General features: G+C 56.3%; 6 protein-coding genes across 6 annotated transcripts; 3 read left to right on the top strand and 3 right to left on the bottom strand.

The window, feature by feature from the left end:
* Positions 1–37: 37 nt before the first annotated feature.
* Positions 38–1,919, top strand: F5Z01DRAFT_112443 (uncharacterized protein). Its single transcript, XM_046257428.1, has 3 exons — positions 38–789; positions 854–1,726; positions 1,778–1,919. The coding sequence occupies exons 1-2, from the start codon at positions 434–436 to the stop codon at positions 1,677–1,679; spliced, it is 1,182 nt and encodes a 393-aa protein (XP_046117960.1). The 5' UTR covers positions 38–433; the 3' UTR covers positions 1,680–1,726; positions 1,778–1,919.
* Positions 1,920–3,651, top strand: F5Z01DRAFT_112237 (peroxisome membrane protein). Its single transcript, XM_046257426.1, has 2 exons — positions 1,920–2,285; positions 2,344–3,651. Exons 1-2 carry the CDS (start codon positions 2,108–2,110, stop codon positions 3,336–3,338), a joined length of 1,173 nt encoding a protein of 390 aa, XP_046117959.1. The 5' UTR covers positions 1,920–2,107; the 3' UTR covers positions 3,339–3,651.
* Positions 3,652–7,364: 3,713 nt separating this feature from the next.
* F5Z01DRAFT_622430 (uncharacterized protein) lies at positions 7,365–9,335 on the top strand (the record flags this gene model as incomplete). The annotated part of the gene is made up of 2 exons (XM_046261268.1): positions 7,365–7,884; positions 7,957–9,335. The coding sequence occupies 2 exons, from the start codon at positions 7,365–7,367 to the stop codon at positions 9,333–9,335; spliced, it is 1,899 nt and encodes a 632-aa protein (XP_046117958.1).
* A 1,425-nt stretch (positions 9,336–10,760) lies between these two features.
* Positions 10,761–11,902, bottom strand: F5Z01DRAFT_112263 (putative nucleoside-diphosphate-sugar epimerase). Its single transcript, XM_046257427.1, has 3 exons — positions 11,622–11,902; positions 11,360–11,567; positions 10,761–11,304 (listed from the first exon to the last, which is right to left on the bottom strand). Exons 1-3 carry the CDS (start codon positions 11,843–11,845, stop codon positions 11,023–11,025), a joined length of 714 nt encoding a protein of 237 aa, XP_046117957.1. The 5' UTR covers positions 11,846–11,902; the 3' UTR covers positions 10,761–11,022.
* An 88-nt stretch (positions 11,903–11,990) lies between these two features.
* Positions 11,991–13,740, bottom strand: F5Z01DRAFT_707598 (glycoside hydrolase family 26 protein). Its single transcript, XM_046266453.1, has 5 exons — positions 13,574–13,740; positions 13,264–13,522; positions 12,469–13,216; positions 12,218–12,409; positions 11,991–12,167 (listed from the first exon to the last, which is right to left on the bottom strand). Exons 1-5 carry the CDS (start codon positions 13,710–13,712, stop codon positions 12,111–12,113), a joined length of 1,395 nt encoding a protein of 464 aa, XP_046117956.1. The 5' UTR covers positions 13,713–13,740; the 3' UTR covers positions 11,991–12,110.
* An 893-nt stretch (positions 13,741–14,633) lies between these two features.
* Positions 14,634–16,052, bottom strand: F5Z01DRAFT_687518 (endo-1,4-beta-mannosidase-like protein; the record flags this gene model as incomplete). Its single annotated transcript, XM_046266017.1, has 4 exons — positions 15,850–16,052; positions 15,475–15,801; positions 14,701–15,415; positions 14,634–14,653 (listed from the first exon to the last, which is right to left on the bottom strand). Exons 1-4 carry the CDS (start codon positions 16,021–16,023, stop codon positions 14,634–14,636), a joined length of 1,236 nt encoding a protein of 411 aa, XP_046117955.1. The 5' UTR covers positions 16,024–16,052.
* Between the last annotated feature and the right edge of the window lie 179 nt (positions 16,053–16,231).

Below are 16,231 nucleotides of genomic sequence, written 5' to 3'. Positions count from 1 at the left end.
GCAGAGAAAACAGGGGACGGAAATTCTACAGGCAGGCGGCTTGCTCGAAGCGACAAGAGCAGGACGTGGCCGTCGACTTGCCCTAACCCACGGCGCACTGCCACGATGCCTGGATAGATCCTGCTTGCAGAGCGGATGCTATATGTATTATAGACGTTGCATGACGCACGTCTTGTCGGTAGAAGCACAAATCGCTTTTCAGCCGTCGGCAGCCTCTTCGTGTGCAGTGACGAGGCGTTTTTCTCTCTTCAGAGCCGTGGCTGTTGCATCAACAAGGCGCAGTCAGCCTGTTCACATTGGTCCACGTGATGCTGCAGACTTGCCTGCAGCCAACTCCCCAGCCGCCTGGGATAACTACACCTTTTACTGGTCGCTACAATCGTGCTTCATTGTCTCGTGCCCATCTCTGGCAAGAACCAAGAGCGCATAGGCGATGGCGCCCAAGGAACCGCCCAGCGCAGCGGCAAGTCCAGCATCCGACTTGCGTGCTGAGATCACCACGCTCATAGATGGCTTACTTTCAATGCCCCTTACCTTGACCCGGGAACTCGAACTCCAGGTGGTCGCTGTTATGAGGCTTCTTAAACGACTCATGAAAGCTGACCTGCCCCCGAGCGCAGAGGCGCGAGCGCACAGTTTCATCAGGAACGTTCGCGCGTACAAGGAGATACTTGTGGAGAGATGTACACTATCGCGAGGTAGCGACCCGAAAATGGACAGGAATGCCATGCTGGTGCAGACATCTATGATTGCGATGGGGGCTGAGATGAGCTTGATGGCCTTTGAGCTGTGCGTATACATATGTATATGCCTTCAGGTTTTCGGTCGTCTTTGACTAACACAGAGTTCCCAGAGATCACAAGCCCCGGCGGCTGGGGACCCCCATGGTCAAATCATCGGCGGAGAGAAAGACGGTGGAATTCCCTGAATGCGTCTCAGCGACTGGGGGAGAACAGGTATCTAGGTCGGGTTTCAGGGGCAGAAGAGCTCCCTTGTCCAAAGAGCAGAAGGAAAGGGCATTTCAAGTGCGTCGTGCAGCATGGCATACGATTCAACCTCCAGAGGCGCCACGAGACGCAAGTTGCCAGGCTGTCCCTGCGTCTGGACCAGTCCACACAAGTATGGTGGCTGCGGAGGTAGAGTCGGGACAACGCCCCTTGCAACGGCGAGTCAAGGTATGCTACATGCTGCTCCTTGCTGGAGGGTTGTTCATTCTAGGGAGCATGGTTTGGGGCATACACTGTTCACTCCACGGCGCTATGGGCGACGGATTTACAGGCGCAAGCTGGCTGGTCGCGGTCGGCACGCTCGTCCTCGGACCACCCATGGCCATCCACTACAGGAAATGTCGATGTTGGGTGCGAGGCTACGACGAGCCCCCGCAACAGGAGCGGCAGCAGCAGCAGCAGCGAGAGAGACCAGGATACGCCGCACCACAATTCTTGGAGAGGGATCTCATGCCTTTCCAACCAACCATCTGCAGCATGTCTGGGAGACATTCACAGATGGCCCAACCGATCGGCCCAATTGACTACTCAGTGCTGTTCTCAGATTCTGACAATGATGAACTCGAGCAGACACCCGGAGCAGAATGGAAAAGGCAGCGTGTGGAGCAGTGGGCGATGGACGTGGCGAGCGGCTGGGACCTCACATATATACAAAAATCTCTAAGGGACTGAATAAGAATATGCGAGAGATCTTCTGTCAAGTCTCTCTAGTCTAGTCAGTGAGTTAGATCATGAGCAACTACCTATGGAAATGATATTGATACCACTAGCCACAGGGTAGGTTGATGACCATGTGCGGCCCAGGTGCAGCTTACCCCAGACTAGCTCCACCTGATCTATGCCGCTGCTCTCGGCCCGCCGCACTCGTCGAATATGCCTCGGCTACGTAAGTACTTACCACCTCCATACATGATCCCATACGACCAACTTCACCACGACGCTGCTCCATCGAAAATCAACAAACTGCACGTGCGAGCCTCGAATCCGCGACCTCCGACTGCGCTCACCTTTGCGCTCTGTGCCCATCGCATCCAGCTTTGCGCTTGACGACTCAGAGATCCAACGCCAATTGGTGGCATCCCCCCAGAAGCACGCGCGCCATGTCTGCGCCATCAGCGATGCCCAGACCGGGCGCGAGGTCGACGCGTCCGACGGCTGGGCAGCTTCTGTCGCTGCCGCCAAAGTGGCTCGGCATGTACGAGGACTTTATCACCAAGAATGCAGGGCAGGTGTCGCAGATTGAGAGCGCGCTGCGCAGTCTCACGTACATCATCCCAGGTACACACACTTCCATCCATCCACTACATTAGCCGTTGCACTGCTGACTGGGAACAAGGTCGCTTCCGCGATGCCGAGATAGCCTCCGAGTCGATACATTCGGGCGTGCAGCTCCTGTCGCTCTACCACGATACCCTCCTCACGCGCGCTGTTTCTCGACTAGCGCTGCCGACACCATCAGCGCATGCGCGGTATACACGGTTCTGGAGCGAGAAGAACACGAAATACCGTCGCGTGGCGATGCTTCTGCAGATGGTCGTCTACACAGAGCTGCTCTGCGAGATGACGGCGAAACGCAAAGGAGGGGAGAAGTCGCGGTGGCGGGTCGTGGTGCTGCTGGAGGCGATCAAGGCTATATGCCGCCTTTTGCTGCTACGTATAACACGATCACGTCCGCTGGTCTCGCCCGTATTGCCTGAGAGAGAGGCCATACCGGCGGATGCGGTAGAGGAGGCAGAAGACGACACAAAGAGCGAGAGCGAGCTGATGGACGAGGTGCAGCTCAACGGGGACATTGCCAGGGATATCTTGAACGAGGACGAAGGCAAGGCACCGTACGAGCGCGAGTGGAGGATGCCTCGGACGGGGATGAGCTTGCCCTCGCTACCCAACTCGGGCGATATCAGCTCCTACCTGCTGGGTCGCGTCCTCACGGCGGACGACATCAAGCCTGCAAAGAACCTACTGAACCAGCTCCAAGGGTCAGGTCAGGCAGCAGAGATTCTGCAGATCCTGGCCCCCTTGATCTACGCATCGGCGCTTGCTTCGAGCAAGAACCGCAAGTCATGGACGCCTTGGGTCGTTGGTCTGACAGTGGAGTATGCTGCGCGCCAGCTGCGCGACCGCAGCCTGCGCACCACGGCCCTGGAGCGCGACGAGTGGAACAAGCGTGGCTGGGCCATGGCCTGGTGGGCGATGCGTGGCGCCTTCTACGAGAACGTGACAAAGGGGATGGTCGGTGGCGTGACGCAGCGGATGCCTGGATTCATCGCCGGCATCCTGGAGGACTACGAGTACCTGTGGGAGAATTACTACTTCAGCACCAGCGCCTAATGAGAGAGAACGACAGACTGTTATCAAGTATCGTGCGGAGAGGGTATCCATCTCAACAGTTCGGAGATGATCGATGCGTATCCTTCGTATACGGGATATTAATTACATGGCGCAGAAACTTCAGAGCTGGGCTGTCTCCTCCCCTCTACCGGTCATCGGCGTCGACAATGGGCCGCCGCCGTCTGAGCTTTCCTTTTCGTTTTTTTCTGTTCATTTTTTTGCCTCTCCTTGTTCCAAGCGTGTCGTGAGTCGTGCAATCGCCTAAGATGTTGGCGGCTGGGCGCTGAAACGGGTCGGTCCTCGATGGTTGAACCCCCTTTTCGGCAATCACGCGCCGCCCGCTTGGAGAACGAGGGAATTCACTGCCTGTGCGCGCGCAAAGTTCGAACGCTGACAAGAACGCCAAGGCCGGAACTTTGCCCGTGGCGACCACGATACGATGGCAAAGTGTTTCGCGCTTACCATCTCGGTGAGATGGCTTCGCAGGCCGGTGTTTGATGTATAGTTACGGCTGCTATCAGGCAGTGGAGAGATGGTACCTGGATGAGGTTCCACGTGCATCGGGCCAAGACCCTTGGCTCGAAACCCTTTGGTCCCAGACGCCCAGGAGAGGAAGGGCTGGCCGATGGGAAGAGTGGGCGACAACATGGGAATCTCGCTAGTCGGCGTTAATAGCGCAAGCGAGTGGCGTCACGAGGCTGGTGTAAGCGAAGGCATGAAGAAGCTCATCCGTAATAATACATATGTACAATTTTGTCATTCTGACAATGGTTGGGGTGCTCCTCTTTCCAGTCGCCTCCTGGTACTACACGTATATCGTCTGCTAAGTGATCGAGCCAGCCATGGCAATCAGGTAAGGATAGGGCGAGGAATACACGACATCAGGACCTAATTAACGAGTCTGTCCAGTCGTGTGACCTTGCGAGACTGTGAGCACTAACTTATTTTGGTCTGCAAGTGTGACGAAAGACGCAAGATCGCCATCCACATGCGGAGCTGTTGAGATTGACTTTGACGTTAGTGCTCCGATGCCCCTCGCCTCGGCTCTGGGAGCTAAACTGAAGTCTGACTGCCAGTGCCAGTGAGACTCCAAGTGGAGATTGCGGGCTGCGTATGCGTAGAGCAAAGTACGTGTACTAATAAATAGGCACGAGGCGCAATTCTCGCTTGCTGCCGAACTTGCTTGGCTCGACCGTTCATTGAGCTGTTACCGCACAGATCCGATGCAGTGAAACAGCAGAGCTCCCAAAGGCACAGCTGAACGCCGTTTTTGGTCGAGTGGGAGCGTGGAGGATGTTAAGCATGGTCAGGGGCTTGAGCCAAGTGTTGAGGTGTTCATGCTCCAGTGCCAGCCTGCGCGCCATTGTGGTGCACTGGTGATCTCCAGGCTGGCGATCGACAGGCGTCGGCGCGGAGCACGTTGGCTAGCGGCGATACGGTAGACACTACGGAGCTTTTGTTTTGAAAATGAACTATTGAATTGCCCATGAGCCCTACGTACGTACAGATCTTGCGCCAGTAGCCGATACAAGTACGAACGGTAAACCGTACACCGATGACACATGTGTGCCGGTATTTCGAAACGCTGGGTGATGCGGATGGGTGGGCTGCAGCCCGTATCGCGGAACCCGCAACGTGGACTCGTGGAGACTGGACTCTGGAGTGCGGAATCGCCATGAGCCGTCACTACTGTGGTAGACTAGCATCGCTAGCGACGATGGTTCATGGAGCTTATCGAGAAGTCCAGCAGCCCACGAAAGTGGAAAAAATGGAAATCGGGTGTTTTCAAGGAGTCGTTCGTTTCAGGTCACGCATTCGCTGCGGGAGGCTGCGAGACACGTTCCTACTCCTGCAAGTGCAGGCTGCCAGGCACAACCTTCAACCTTGCAGCGCCCCCCGTCGACAAGGAGCCTTTAGTTTGACGTGACCAAATTTGGAACTGGCTAGACTGATCAGGAGGCTATGATACCGTAGCTGACGTATCGGGATAGGTAGACCAGTTGGGGGAGGGACTGGACTAAGATCAATACTAACAAAGCCGCATTCAGGGGCTGCGCATGTGACGAAGTGGCAGCTGGAGGCTTGTCGCAAGTGGGAGCCATGAAGCAGCCAGCAGAAGAAAAAGCACAAGTCTTTTCGCTGATGAGTGCGCAGACCAGACCAGGACCGCCATTTAGCCTGTTCCTCGTCAAGCCGAGAGATGACAGAAGAGCCATGCATCGTGCAGCGCTCCGAGTGGCTGAAGCCTGGTCGTGCTACGTGCTACGTGCACGACGCGCTCTGTGAACCGTGTCGGCTTGCTGGTGACGTGACGGGGTTGCACGCACAAGAGATGGTTTTCTGTGAGTACGTACTTGCTGTTGTTAGTGGAGAGATGAGGAGAAGAAGTCTGAAGTCTGAACATGGTCTGATATTGCGCAACACCCGGCGTCGATGGTCCTAGCTCTGATCCTGCGCACCATCTCACAGTGGCTGGCAAGTGACGACCTGGCAGACAACATCCAGTCGTTTCAGGCGCCCAACCCACACTGACGGCATCTGGTTTACGTCCATCTATTATTATCTGATCCGGCAACACGATAATAATAATTAATTGCTGCGAAAACATCGGTAGTGGTCGCCAATACCATCAATGCACCACACAAGGTGCCGTGCAGGCAGTGTGGTTTCCCCTGACCCACCCGAGACGCCTGTCGGCTTGTCGCGCTTGTGCCTTGTCACCTGTGTGATGATGATGCTTGGGGGGGTGGCTAGCCTCGCGATTGACCCCTGGAGAAAAGGCTTGACAGGAGGCAGGCAGGCAGGCAGGCATCTTCCTTCTGACATGCAAGCACGTATTCGGGTTGTCGAGGAGCTTGTTTCGCGGGAGGCCTGGCAGGGGAATTGAATCCTGCCTGATCATGATGGCGTTGGTGGTGGTGCGAATTCCTCAAATATCCTGGACTCACGACTCGCGACATGGACGTGATGACGGACTGGGTCATCGTCATCTCCAATCGTCGGCTGGTATTACTTATTTTTACAGTGCACACTCCAGGGGCTCCAGTCGGAAGTTTGACTGCAAGCGCGACAGCTGGGCCCGGCAAAAAGGGGTCCGCGGCAGCTAGAAGCAGTGAAGCACCAGGGCCAGCCAACCACAGCAGCAGAAGATTTGCAGCAGATAACCTATTTGGAAGATGGCGCCTCCATGTCGTTAGCGCCGGCCACGGCGATGTGCTGCGGCCTGCCAGCTGCCCCTGGCGCTTCTCTAAATTATGTACAACGTAGCCTGGAGGCTAGCCGTTCCAGTCGTTGCTCGTCAATGATCAGCCCCCGGACAGCGCGCATTGAGGGCATTGATTGCAATGATTTTGGACCGAGGGACAGGTTCCTTTTTGGCGGTGGTGATGGAGGGGGGAGGGATCTACATGTCCAGGCGGCCACCAGCTACCACTGCTACAGTACCACAGCGTCCTGTCCCAGCAGGCGAGCCTCTAGCCATGAGCCTCCAGTCCGCTCGTGCAACAGTCAATTCTCGTAGCGAGCATGGCGCACGGAGTACGGATTTCCCATCCCAATTCCTATTGTACAGTAGGCAAACCCGCGTATCCCGGACGTAATTAATGCTGTATCCGCCAAGGAAGGGGCCTGCCCACTAATCAGCAGCGTCGGTGCTGCCAGTGCCAGGCACTCACTGCATGCTGGACCAGGGGGAGATCTGCTCATCTCTCGACTGGACCCAGTCACCCAGCCAGCTGAACAACCTGGCCCTCGCCCAGCCCAGCCAGCCAGCCAACCCAGCCAGGTCCAGTCCAGTCCAGCCCAGTCCTTCCAGCTCCCGCCCATCTCACCGTTCGGGCCATCCGCAACTCTCACCTGAACTGCCACAACCGCCATCAACGCTCTCGTCGTCCATCGTCGACGTCCCTTCGCTCGATCCCGCTAAGCTTCGGCCTTTGCATGCAGTGCGCTATCGCGTTCGTCCATTCGTTTATACCATACCCTCCAGTCGCTACATCCCAGTCTCGCGGCGCCTCTATGTGAACCATGGACCCAACGGTCCAGAGCCAATCGCCTCACCTCCTACCTCAGCAACAGCAACAGCAACAGCAGCAGCAGCAGCAGCAACCGCAAGATGTTCTCGCCGAGGCGCGCAAGAACTTGCAGATGCTGATGGAGGCTGGCCTCTCCCGCGATCAGCTCCATCAGCTACTCGACACGCAAATGCTGCAAACCCTCGCTGATCCGAACCAACAGCCGACGCAGCAACAGCAACAGCAGCAGCAACAACAGCAACCACATCAACAGCAAACGCCAGACCACTCGTCGATACAACCGCAACAGCTTCAATCGCAACTCCCTGCGCTCGCGATCCCTCCAGCGCCGCAATGCCCGCCTCCGCCTCCTCCCACTGCTGCTCGCCAGGCCGACCAGCAGCAACGACAGCAACCCGCGGTGCTTTCGCCCGTCTCGCAGAACTCGACGACGCCCATCGCGCCGCCCGCGAACAGCTCGATTCTACGGAGCGACATGAAGCCCCAATTGCCAATGACGGATGATGGAACTGGTCCGTGGTCCCCCGCCGTGTCGTCAGACTGCAGGCGCATTCCTTCCAACACCTCAACTGACAAGGATCTAGCAACCCTGTTTTCGTACCCTCCTCCCACTGCGCCTTTTGTCCACCGCCCACGCTTCTCTGTCTCATCCACCAGCTCCGGCTCCTCGGGTCACGCCTCCGTCTTCTCAAACATGTCGTCACATTCCGCAATGTCTTGGGCGTCGGCAGGCACCAATGGCCCACGCTCGCAGGCCCCGCTGCCCATGCCGCCGCAGATCACCTCCCCGACCGGCCAGCCCGTGATCACGGGCGGCCAGATGAGTGCCCCCGGGTCGCTCAACAAGCAGAATATCTACTGGTGCACGTCGTGCGAGACGAGCTTCAAGCGCAAGTACGACTGGAAGCGCCATGAGGACGAGTTTCACGAGCGATGGAGGAAGTACCCTTGCCCGGAGCCTGGGTGCAACCGCAGCTTCTGGGGGTCCAACTCCTTCAACCAGCACCACAAGCAATGCCACGGCTGCACGACCTGTCCCCACGCCGAAAAGGTCGTTCGATTCCTGCGCAAGCGCAAGTACTGGGCATGCGGCTTCTGCTCCGCGCTCCATCCCGCTCGCGAGCGCCACGTCGAGCACGTGGCCCGGCATTTCGAGTCTGGCATGACAAAGGGAGAATGGATGCACTCGCGGGTCGTGTACGGTCTTCTCCACCAACCTCTGATTCGCGAGGCCTGGGATTCTCTCATCAGCAGCAAGCAGTCGAGCTACTCTGGCAGGCGACCGCGTTTCAGTTGGCACCCCAGCAAGACGGGCCGGGCGCAGGGCTTCCTCGAGAAGGAGAACCCAGGGCAGCTGCAGGACCTGCTCGAGTTCTTCTCCGGCAACGAGGGGGAGGCTGAGTTCATTGCTAGCGTCGCGTATGACCTGGCCGATATCGTGATGGACAACATCCAGCTCACGCCCCCTCCCTTCCCTGGTCAGCCCCAGGGCATGCAGCAGTTTCAGGATCCGCGTGTGTCCTTCAACCCCATGCCACCTCAGCCGCCGACCCAGCAAGTCATGTCCAATGGCAGCCCGAACGCCCACACATCGTACGCCTCAGCCTACCAAACACCGATGATGATGCCTTCACAACAATTCACGCGTCCCAATGGGCCGTCGCCCTCTGATTCGACTGGTCATTCGCCCATGACGGCCAATCATTCACCCATGACCGCCAACCATTCACCCATTCCCTCGACACACTCGATCAAGCAAGAGCACCCGCACTCGGCGGCGCAGTCGATGGAGTCGAGCGATGGCGTGGTGGACTTTGATTACTCGCCTGCACCCGTCGTTTTCGACGATTGGGAGAGCATGCACAGTCAAAACATAGACGAGGCCACACCGGGGCAACCGGCTGCCCAACATGGATGGGGCATGATGCAGTACTTTGCTGATCCGAGGGTCAACTCCTCCTAAAGCAAGTTCACGAGCATGGGGACTTGGCCCAGCGCCAAGTCACCGCTTGGCAGAAGCACTCATTCTAATTTTGCGATTTTACCAGACGTTTGATTCGTTTGCGCATATTCACCCTCATTTACTCACGTCCCATTTACGAACATGGCACACATGCCAATCATCATTTCTTATTGTATTGTTATTCTACGCTGGGAAAACGGCTTCCTTGTCTATTTCTGTTGGCACTTTGACCCACTTCTAATCAGAGGACCGTATATATATGGATGAGCCTCCCGAGGGCAGTTCACAAGGAGTTGGCGGGTTATAATTCAGGTTGTGGCATGGATGGATGGATGTATTGCTGATGAGATAGAGAGAGAGAGAGCTATGGGACCCGCCCGGGAGCTGGGATTGTAGGAATCGGACAAAAGGGAAGAGTAGTAGGCGCCCAAGCTGTGGAAGATGGGACCTTAGTAGTAGTCGACGAGACGTTTGAATGGAGACAGCTAGATACCCCCTCCCCCTTCCTTCGCAGGACAAGATCTACTATCCCATCGTAGACACGCGCTTCCCAACGTTGTGTTCAACTCAGAAGGGAATCCTCCTTCTCCTCAGAGCCTGAAGGGGGAGGCCTCTTGGAAGGCGGGATGAACTCCTCCGCCGTGAAGCCGCCGTGGCCGGGATAAGGGCCTGGCTTCCAGATGGTAATGCGCAGCGACCCGTTATCCTGGACCTTCTCCTTGTACACGATAAAGGGATCCATGCACATGATCGGGGTCACGATCCACTCCTCGCAACCGTCCTCCGAGAAGCAGATGTACGGCTTCCCGTAGTCGTTGTAGCCGACGCGCTCATACGCCCAAGATTCGTTGTGGCAGGGCGTTTGGTATTGTGGCAGGAAAAGTCGCCGTGGTGGTCGAAGTAGCAGCTGTGGTGGCAATGGGAGCCGCACTTTGTGCAGCCGACGAAGACCATGGTGTTGGTGATGGGAGAGCAGTAGTAGAGATGTGTGTTGATACGAATAGGGTTAACGATGGGAGAGGAGAGGTCCTATTTATGTGTTCGGGAACAGGAGGGCGCGGACATGATGATGATTCTGTGTTCTTGGTTGTCTGACGTTTTGTCCTGTTTGTTGCGAGGTATTGCGATTCATCCAAGTGAACAAGGCCATGTTTGATGGACATGCTGCACCAGACTCCTTTGTGAACAGTTGTACTAGGCCAGACTAGATAAGGGGGGCTCTGAACAAGAGGGAACTACCCTCGTACATCTGCTACGCGAGGACAAGAACAGTGAGAATCTCTAAATACGTGAAACCGCTTTAGAATACATGGCGTGCAAGTTGAGGGGAGAACGTCCATGAGCCATGCTGCTGTGGGTTAGCATTGAGTCAATTGTAGTCGTCGATGCTCAGGGTCCCTCTGATTGACATCAGGTTCAATGTTCAGTCACAATAAATCCGAAAGAGAGGCCGCTAGTACCTGTGGCAAGGTGCATTGGAAGGGAATCTGGGATGAGAAGCTATCACCGTCCAACGGTGCTGTGATCATTGTTCAAGCGCCAACCGCATGTATTACGTTGGATTGACACTCTCAACCTGTTTTAGTAGGCTGGCAAAATCAAATGTTACGTTTCATACTCACATTACTCTATAGTGACAGTCGAACGTGCTCAACCCCAAAGAACTTATTCACAACTGATATGGCTCTTACCCCTGGTCCTGCTGCGTCAGGACCTCACGGCCCCTCGTCTTCAAGTCTGCGTTTGCCAACACCTTCTTGTCGAACCCGTTCACCACTTGATCGACCATTGCAGCAGCGAGCTCGTCACGGCTGACGTTGGCAACGGGGTTGAGCGTCCTCACGGCTGAGCCCCAAAAGGCCCTCGTGTAGGTTGCGTCACTCGTCACGATGCCGGGGCGCGCGATGCAGACCTGGACTTTGCCATGGTACTGCTCCGCGATTTGACGCACCATGTTCTCTGTCTCGCCCTGAAATCAACAGGTCAGCCACCGAAAGCATGGACTATACAACGATGCTACTTACCCGCAGTTGTATATATCGCCCCATCGGCCCGGGCTTGGGCGGACTGTCGGGATCAACGCGATCGCCGCTCACGTACAAGAAGCGGAATGGCTCTGCCATGCCAGCGCCGATCATGGCGTGGAGAGCCGTTGTGGTGGACGTCTGGCATATCTTGACCACATCTTCCCACGGGTAGGTCATCGACTTTGATGGTGTGATTGCAACAGTCCTGGATAGTGTGAGCATCGCAAACGTACCCAGCGAGAACGGTCCGCAAGCTTACCAAATACACGCGTGGGCGCCGCGCAACTCTTCGAGTATGTCTTCTGGATACTCGTTGTAATCCTTGATGAGCACCTGCTTGAGCTTGCTGCTGTTTACATTGTCGGGGAGCTCGACGGCTCGCCGCGAGAGGGCGATGACCTTGGAAATTTTGGGATGGGCGAGGCTCTGCTGGACAACTGCGGTCGCGACCAAGCCCGTGGCACCTGAGATGATGACTTTCATGGTCGCGGGATGTTGATCGTTGGGGAGTATTGGCTTGATTCTTCAGCGTGCTTATGGTGTCTTACTCTGGGGCTGACAGCCGGACAAGCAGACCCCGCTCACAATGTCTGGAGATTACGATGGAGATAACGGTGTTAGTCTTGGACACAAATCCTCAACAGATATAACAACCAGTTGAAGGATGGTACTTTCGAGTCAATTGAGTTCTAACAATGATGTTATTGGAGAAGAACCCGCACTCGAATTTCAGACATGTCTCATCCTCCTATCCCCGCCAACCCGAAATCTCATCCAGCGTCAAGACATATTCGTCATTGTAGATCTAGACGCGTCAGTAAAGTCTTCTCTGTCCAGAATTTCAAAGGCACTCACCTGCTTCAGGAGCTCGGGCGGGTTGTAGTCGGCGTTGTTGATGAAGCCATCTGTCCAGACGGCGAACCACAGCCAGTGGGCCTGGTACGCTTGCAGTTGATCAGGATCCGGCGCGGAACCAACCTCCGAGGCGGCGATGAGCTTCTGGTCGTTGCCTAGCTCAATGAGGCGATTGTACTCGGCTGACATGGGCTGTATGAGCTGTCAGCAACGCCCAATATATCACTTGTAGAAGAAATGGCAAGACTTACTCCATTGCCTTGGGCGTAGACATCGGCGGCCAGAATGTCCACGGTATCGGGATCGGGATACCATTCAGGGGCAAGCGAGTTCCAGACCCAGATCAAGTTGTTCAAGCCGTGATGGTTGGTCATACGATCGTACATGAGCTCCCAGAGTTGCTTGCATGGCTCGGGACCCTGGGCGCCCCACCAGAACCACTTGCCTTCAGCCTCATGCAAGGGACGCCAGAGCACGGGTACGTTGGCGTCCTGGAGGCGAAGCAGCTCTTTGGCGATGGCGTCAATGTCCCTGATGATGAGCTTGTAGTCGTTGCCGTTGGGATCCGCCAGGGCCGTGGCGACGTTGAAGCTGGTGGCCCTGGTGTAGAAGCCACTCCACCAGGGGTTCTCGGACGTGTCGTAGAGGCCAGCGGGGGCATTCCAGTGCCACAGCACGGAGACGATGCCGCCCTTTTCGGAGAAGGTGATGGCGTCCTCGACGGTCGTGGCGACCTGGCCCTGCCTCTCGACACGGGAGGGGCTGTAGTCCATCAGGTCCACCGCCACGAGGGCAGGTGTCTTGCCAGTCTGCTGCGCGAGCCACTCGGTCCACTCGAGGTCTTGCTGACCAGAGAGGATGTTTTTGCCGTAAATGGAGCGAAGATAGTCATAAAGGGCGACGGCATCGGCGTTGGCGTTTGGGTTGACGAGTGTGGGGTTGATGTTGTGGTCAGGAGCAGCCGCTGTCTCGCTCAAGGTGAGGGAGTCGATCAAATACCTTGACAGTTAGTGAATGAGACTAATTCTTCATAAAGGATTTCTCACCATCCCCAGTTGCTGACAATGTCGATGCTGTTTGAGCCCTCGTTGAGCAGCAGCTGACCAGCTTTGACGTCCTTCCAGCTGTCGGTCGCTGCGAGGTAGATGTCGCTGTTGGTGCCCCCGTTCAGAGAGAGGGTCGCTGTCTTCTCTCCATATGGTGTAGCATAGCGAATGGTCACGTCGTACAGCTTTTCGGATGAGCTATCCACGGAGAAGGTGATCTTGTCGGAGGCCTGATCGAAGCCACCGACATACCCAGAGCCTGCGTCGAAAGTCAGCAGAAGTCGACGTCTTGTAGCTAGACTTGGCTTACCGCTGTATCCACCCAAGTCCGTCAGAACTTGGGTGCCACTGAGAGCAGCGTCTTCCGCCTCATACGTCTGCGCACCGCAGCGCTTCACCGTGGGGAAAGCCAAGCTCGAGGCGAACAGTGCGAACAATGGAAAGATCATCTTGTCGATGTGAATCACTTGTTTGCTGCGATGTCTATATCGACCAGATCAACGTGAGACTCGCCAAATTATATAGTCGTTCTCTGACTGACCATCACACTTCAGTGAGCGATGCTGGCGGGGGCACAAGGTCCGCATCGTCCGAAAGAGGCAAGTCTGGGGAAGGCGCCCCGGGGCGAAACATGTGGAACCTCCGGGCCGGGTACCCACTTATCTGTCGGCCCGGGCATGTCTCGGCGATCGAATCTGGGGAAGGAACGTTGGACGGAGGCATATAATTCCTTTGCATGTGTTTGATGCTATATTCTGGACAAGAACGTGCTCATCGAGGCCAAGATCTTGGAGAATACCCTCGTGGACATCGCGGGGATGCCTCATTGTCAATGGTCAGCCGCTGCGTCCAGTCCAGCTACTGCAAGCCCCCTTCTCAACATGGAAAGGTGCTATAGCTGCAGCATGGGTTGGCGCCCTTGCCTTGGGCAGATACGCGATTTACTATCCCGCGTGCTTTATAGAGCGGTCTTTGACGTCTCTTCTGCTTCTTGAACCGTCCAGTCCTCGGTTCCCTAGCCGTCTTCCCGGAGCAGCTCCTCGATTGCGCATGGCCTCGCACGAGGCCGTCATAAGTTGCCTCTATGTCTGATCTAGCGGCATTTCGGTCGCCTCGCCGTGGGCGATATTAAATGTCACTCCACATGGTGATCTATCTACATATCTGAGCTGTGGATCTGGGGACAACACTAGTTTGCCACAGATAGTGTATCTCCGGTACGATGTATGAACTACCTTGTAGTCTTCACTTGTCGAGAGGCAAGTCGCTAACCTTCCCGCACGTGAAAATGGGGGCTGTGTAACTCTTTCGTAGCCGTAGCGAAGTCCATTGTCACATATACTGAATAGTCCAGATCAATGAGTCAAGATTCACCCAAAAGCCGGCCGCTCTGTTCGCTATTGAACTAGTGCGAATGACGCTTACAGCCTGACCCACGCCCATTCAGCGCATTCATCTTCTCCGCATGCTCAAACACCAGCGGCTGTGCCTCCTCGTCGTCCAGATAGATGGTGAACCCGTCATTGTGGTTGCGACCATACGACCACTCCGAGTAGCCAAACTGCCAGTACATGTCCGGAATCTTCTCTTCCACGGCAATCTCCTGCCAGCCGCCCATGGCCTCGACCCTGGAGATGTTGCTGACGGTGCCGACATACTCCAGTCGCGCCTCGTCCGTCAGCCAGCCGTACTCCTCGTGCACCACAGGTTTGCCCGCCGCGCGAGCAGCCTCGGCATGATCGCGGATCCACTGGTCCGTCCAGTCGACCGTCTTGGACCACCAGTCAGGATACGAGTGGAAGACACAAAAGTCAATATCGTCCAGGGCAATCTCAGCGTCAAAGTCACCACCGTCGGCGCCATTGTACGCCCAGTCATCCGAGACGCGGTTGAAGCCGCCCTCGCCGCCCCAGGTGACGAGATGGTTGGGGTCGAGTGACTTGACGAAGGCGCTCATCTCGGTGATCCACGCGCTCATGACGTCCGGGTCGCAGCCGGCGGGACTGCGTGGGAGGTTGCGCGTGCCGTCGGCACCGCAGCGTGGCTCGTTGGCGAGTTCCCAGGCGAAGATGGTGGGGGAGTCCTTGTAGCGGGTGACAAAGAGCTCGACGTAGTTCTTGAAGGCTTGCTTGATTTCGGGGACGTGGTAGAACTGGCGAGGTGTTAGTTGGGGTTTTCTTTGGCTTGTCTTGCGTTTGTAGAATGGCATACATCGTCGTGGTACTGTCCGCCCAGGTTGACGGTGTACATGTCCATGCCGCCGTAGTCAGCCCAGTTGTTGGTCAGAGTGACGAGGAGCTTCATGCCAGCGGCCTCGGCCCCGTTGACGACCTTGTCAAACTGGGTCACGTCGATCGTAGGGACGCCATTGTCCCACCACTGGAAGACGGCTTCATCGGCACCAGGGTCAGCGCCGTTGTACTGGGGCAGGCCGCTGGGGTCGTAGGTCACGTTCTTGTCGTTGAAACCCCATGTGCGCATCACGCGCAGGCCAGCGTCGTAGGCGGCGGTGAGTCCTTTCTCGACGTCGGCCTGGGTCTAGCGCGCGTTAGCAATGGACGAGTCAATGAGCTTAGGTGGGCATACGCCTTGAAAGGGGAGGTAGTAGGCATTGCTACCGGCAAAGTAGAAGTTCTTCCCGTCGAGCATGAATTTCTCGCCATCGGTGGTCACGAAGCCTTCAGCCTGTCTCGCGGCTGGGGCAGCGGAAACCTGGGCGATGCAGAGCGCCAGGGCCGCGATCTTGGATTGAAGAAACATGATGCAGTTGCGTTTTGTGAACAATCAACTCCAGTGGAAGTGGTCATGCTACGTGTTGCGTGAGTCCCTGGCGAGGTCTTATACTCTCTTCGGACCCTGAAGCGCCGTCCCTCTTCTAGGCAAGGGGACCGGGTACAGAAAGACGAAGATTCCATGTGATAATAATGCATCTGCCTCCCAAGACGGACTTTATTGACGCGCGCCCGCA

Source organism: Emericellopsis atlantica (assembly GCF_019669845.1).
Source record: "Emericellopsis atlantica unplaced genomic scaffold F5Z01scaffold_14, whole genome shotgun sequence".
NCBI lineage: Eukaryota > Fungi > Ascomycota > Sordariomycetes > Hypocreales > Bionectriaceae > Emericellopsis > Emericellopsis atlantica.
This window is presented reverse-complemented; position numbering and strand designations above follow the sequence as displayed.

Excerpts from the sequence above, each read along its gene's own strand:
- F5Z01DRAFT_112443 (XM_046257428.1), top strand. The coding sequence starts at position 434 with ATGGCGCCCAAGGAACCGCCCAGCGCAGCGGCAAGTCCAGCATCCGAC. Across the intron at positions 790-853 it reads AGCTTGATGGCCTTTGAGCT|AGATCACAAGCCCCGGCGGC; the intron begins GTGCGTATACAT and ends CAGAGTTCCCAG.
- F5Z01DRAFT_112237 (XM_046257426.1), top strand. The coding sequence starts at position 2,108 with ATGTCTGCGCCATCAGCGATGCCCAGACCGGGCGCGAGGTCGACGCGT. Across the intron at positions 2,286-2,343 it reads TCTCACGTACATCATCCCAG|GTCGCTTCCGCGATGCCGAG; the intron begins GTACACACACTT and ends ACTGGGAACAAG.
- F5Z01DRAFT_112263 (XM_046257427.1), bottom strand. The coding sequence starts at position 11,845 with ATGAAAGTCATCATCTCAGGTGCCACGGGCTTGGTCGCGACCGCAGTT. Across the intron at positions 11,568-11,621 it reads GGCGCCCACGCGTGTATTTG|GACTGTTGCAATCACACCAT; the intron begins GTAAGCTTGCGG and ends CACACTATCCAG. Across the intron at positions 11,305-11,359 it reads GGCGATATATACAACTGCGG|GGCGAGACAGAGAACATGGT; the intron begins GTAAGTAGCATC and ends TGTTGATTTCAG.
- F5Z01DRAFT_707598 (XM_046266453.1), bottom strand. The coding sequence starts at position 13,712 with ATGATCTTTCCATTGTTCGCACTGTTCGCCTCGAGCTTGGCTTTCCCC. Across the intron at positions 13,523-13,573 it reads GGACTTGGGTGGATACAGCG|GCTCTGGGTATGTCGGTGGC; the intron begins GTAAGCCAAGTC and ends CTTTCGACGCAG. Across the intron at positions 12,168-12,217 it reads CGCCCGAGCTCCTGAAGCAG|ATCTACAATGACGAATATGT; the intron begins GTGAGTGCCTTT and ends TGACGCGTCTAG.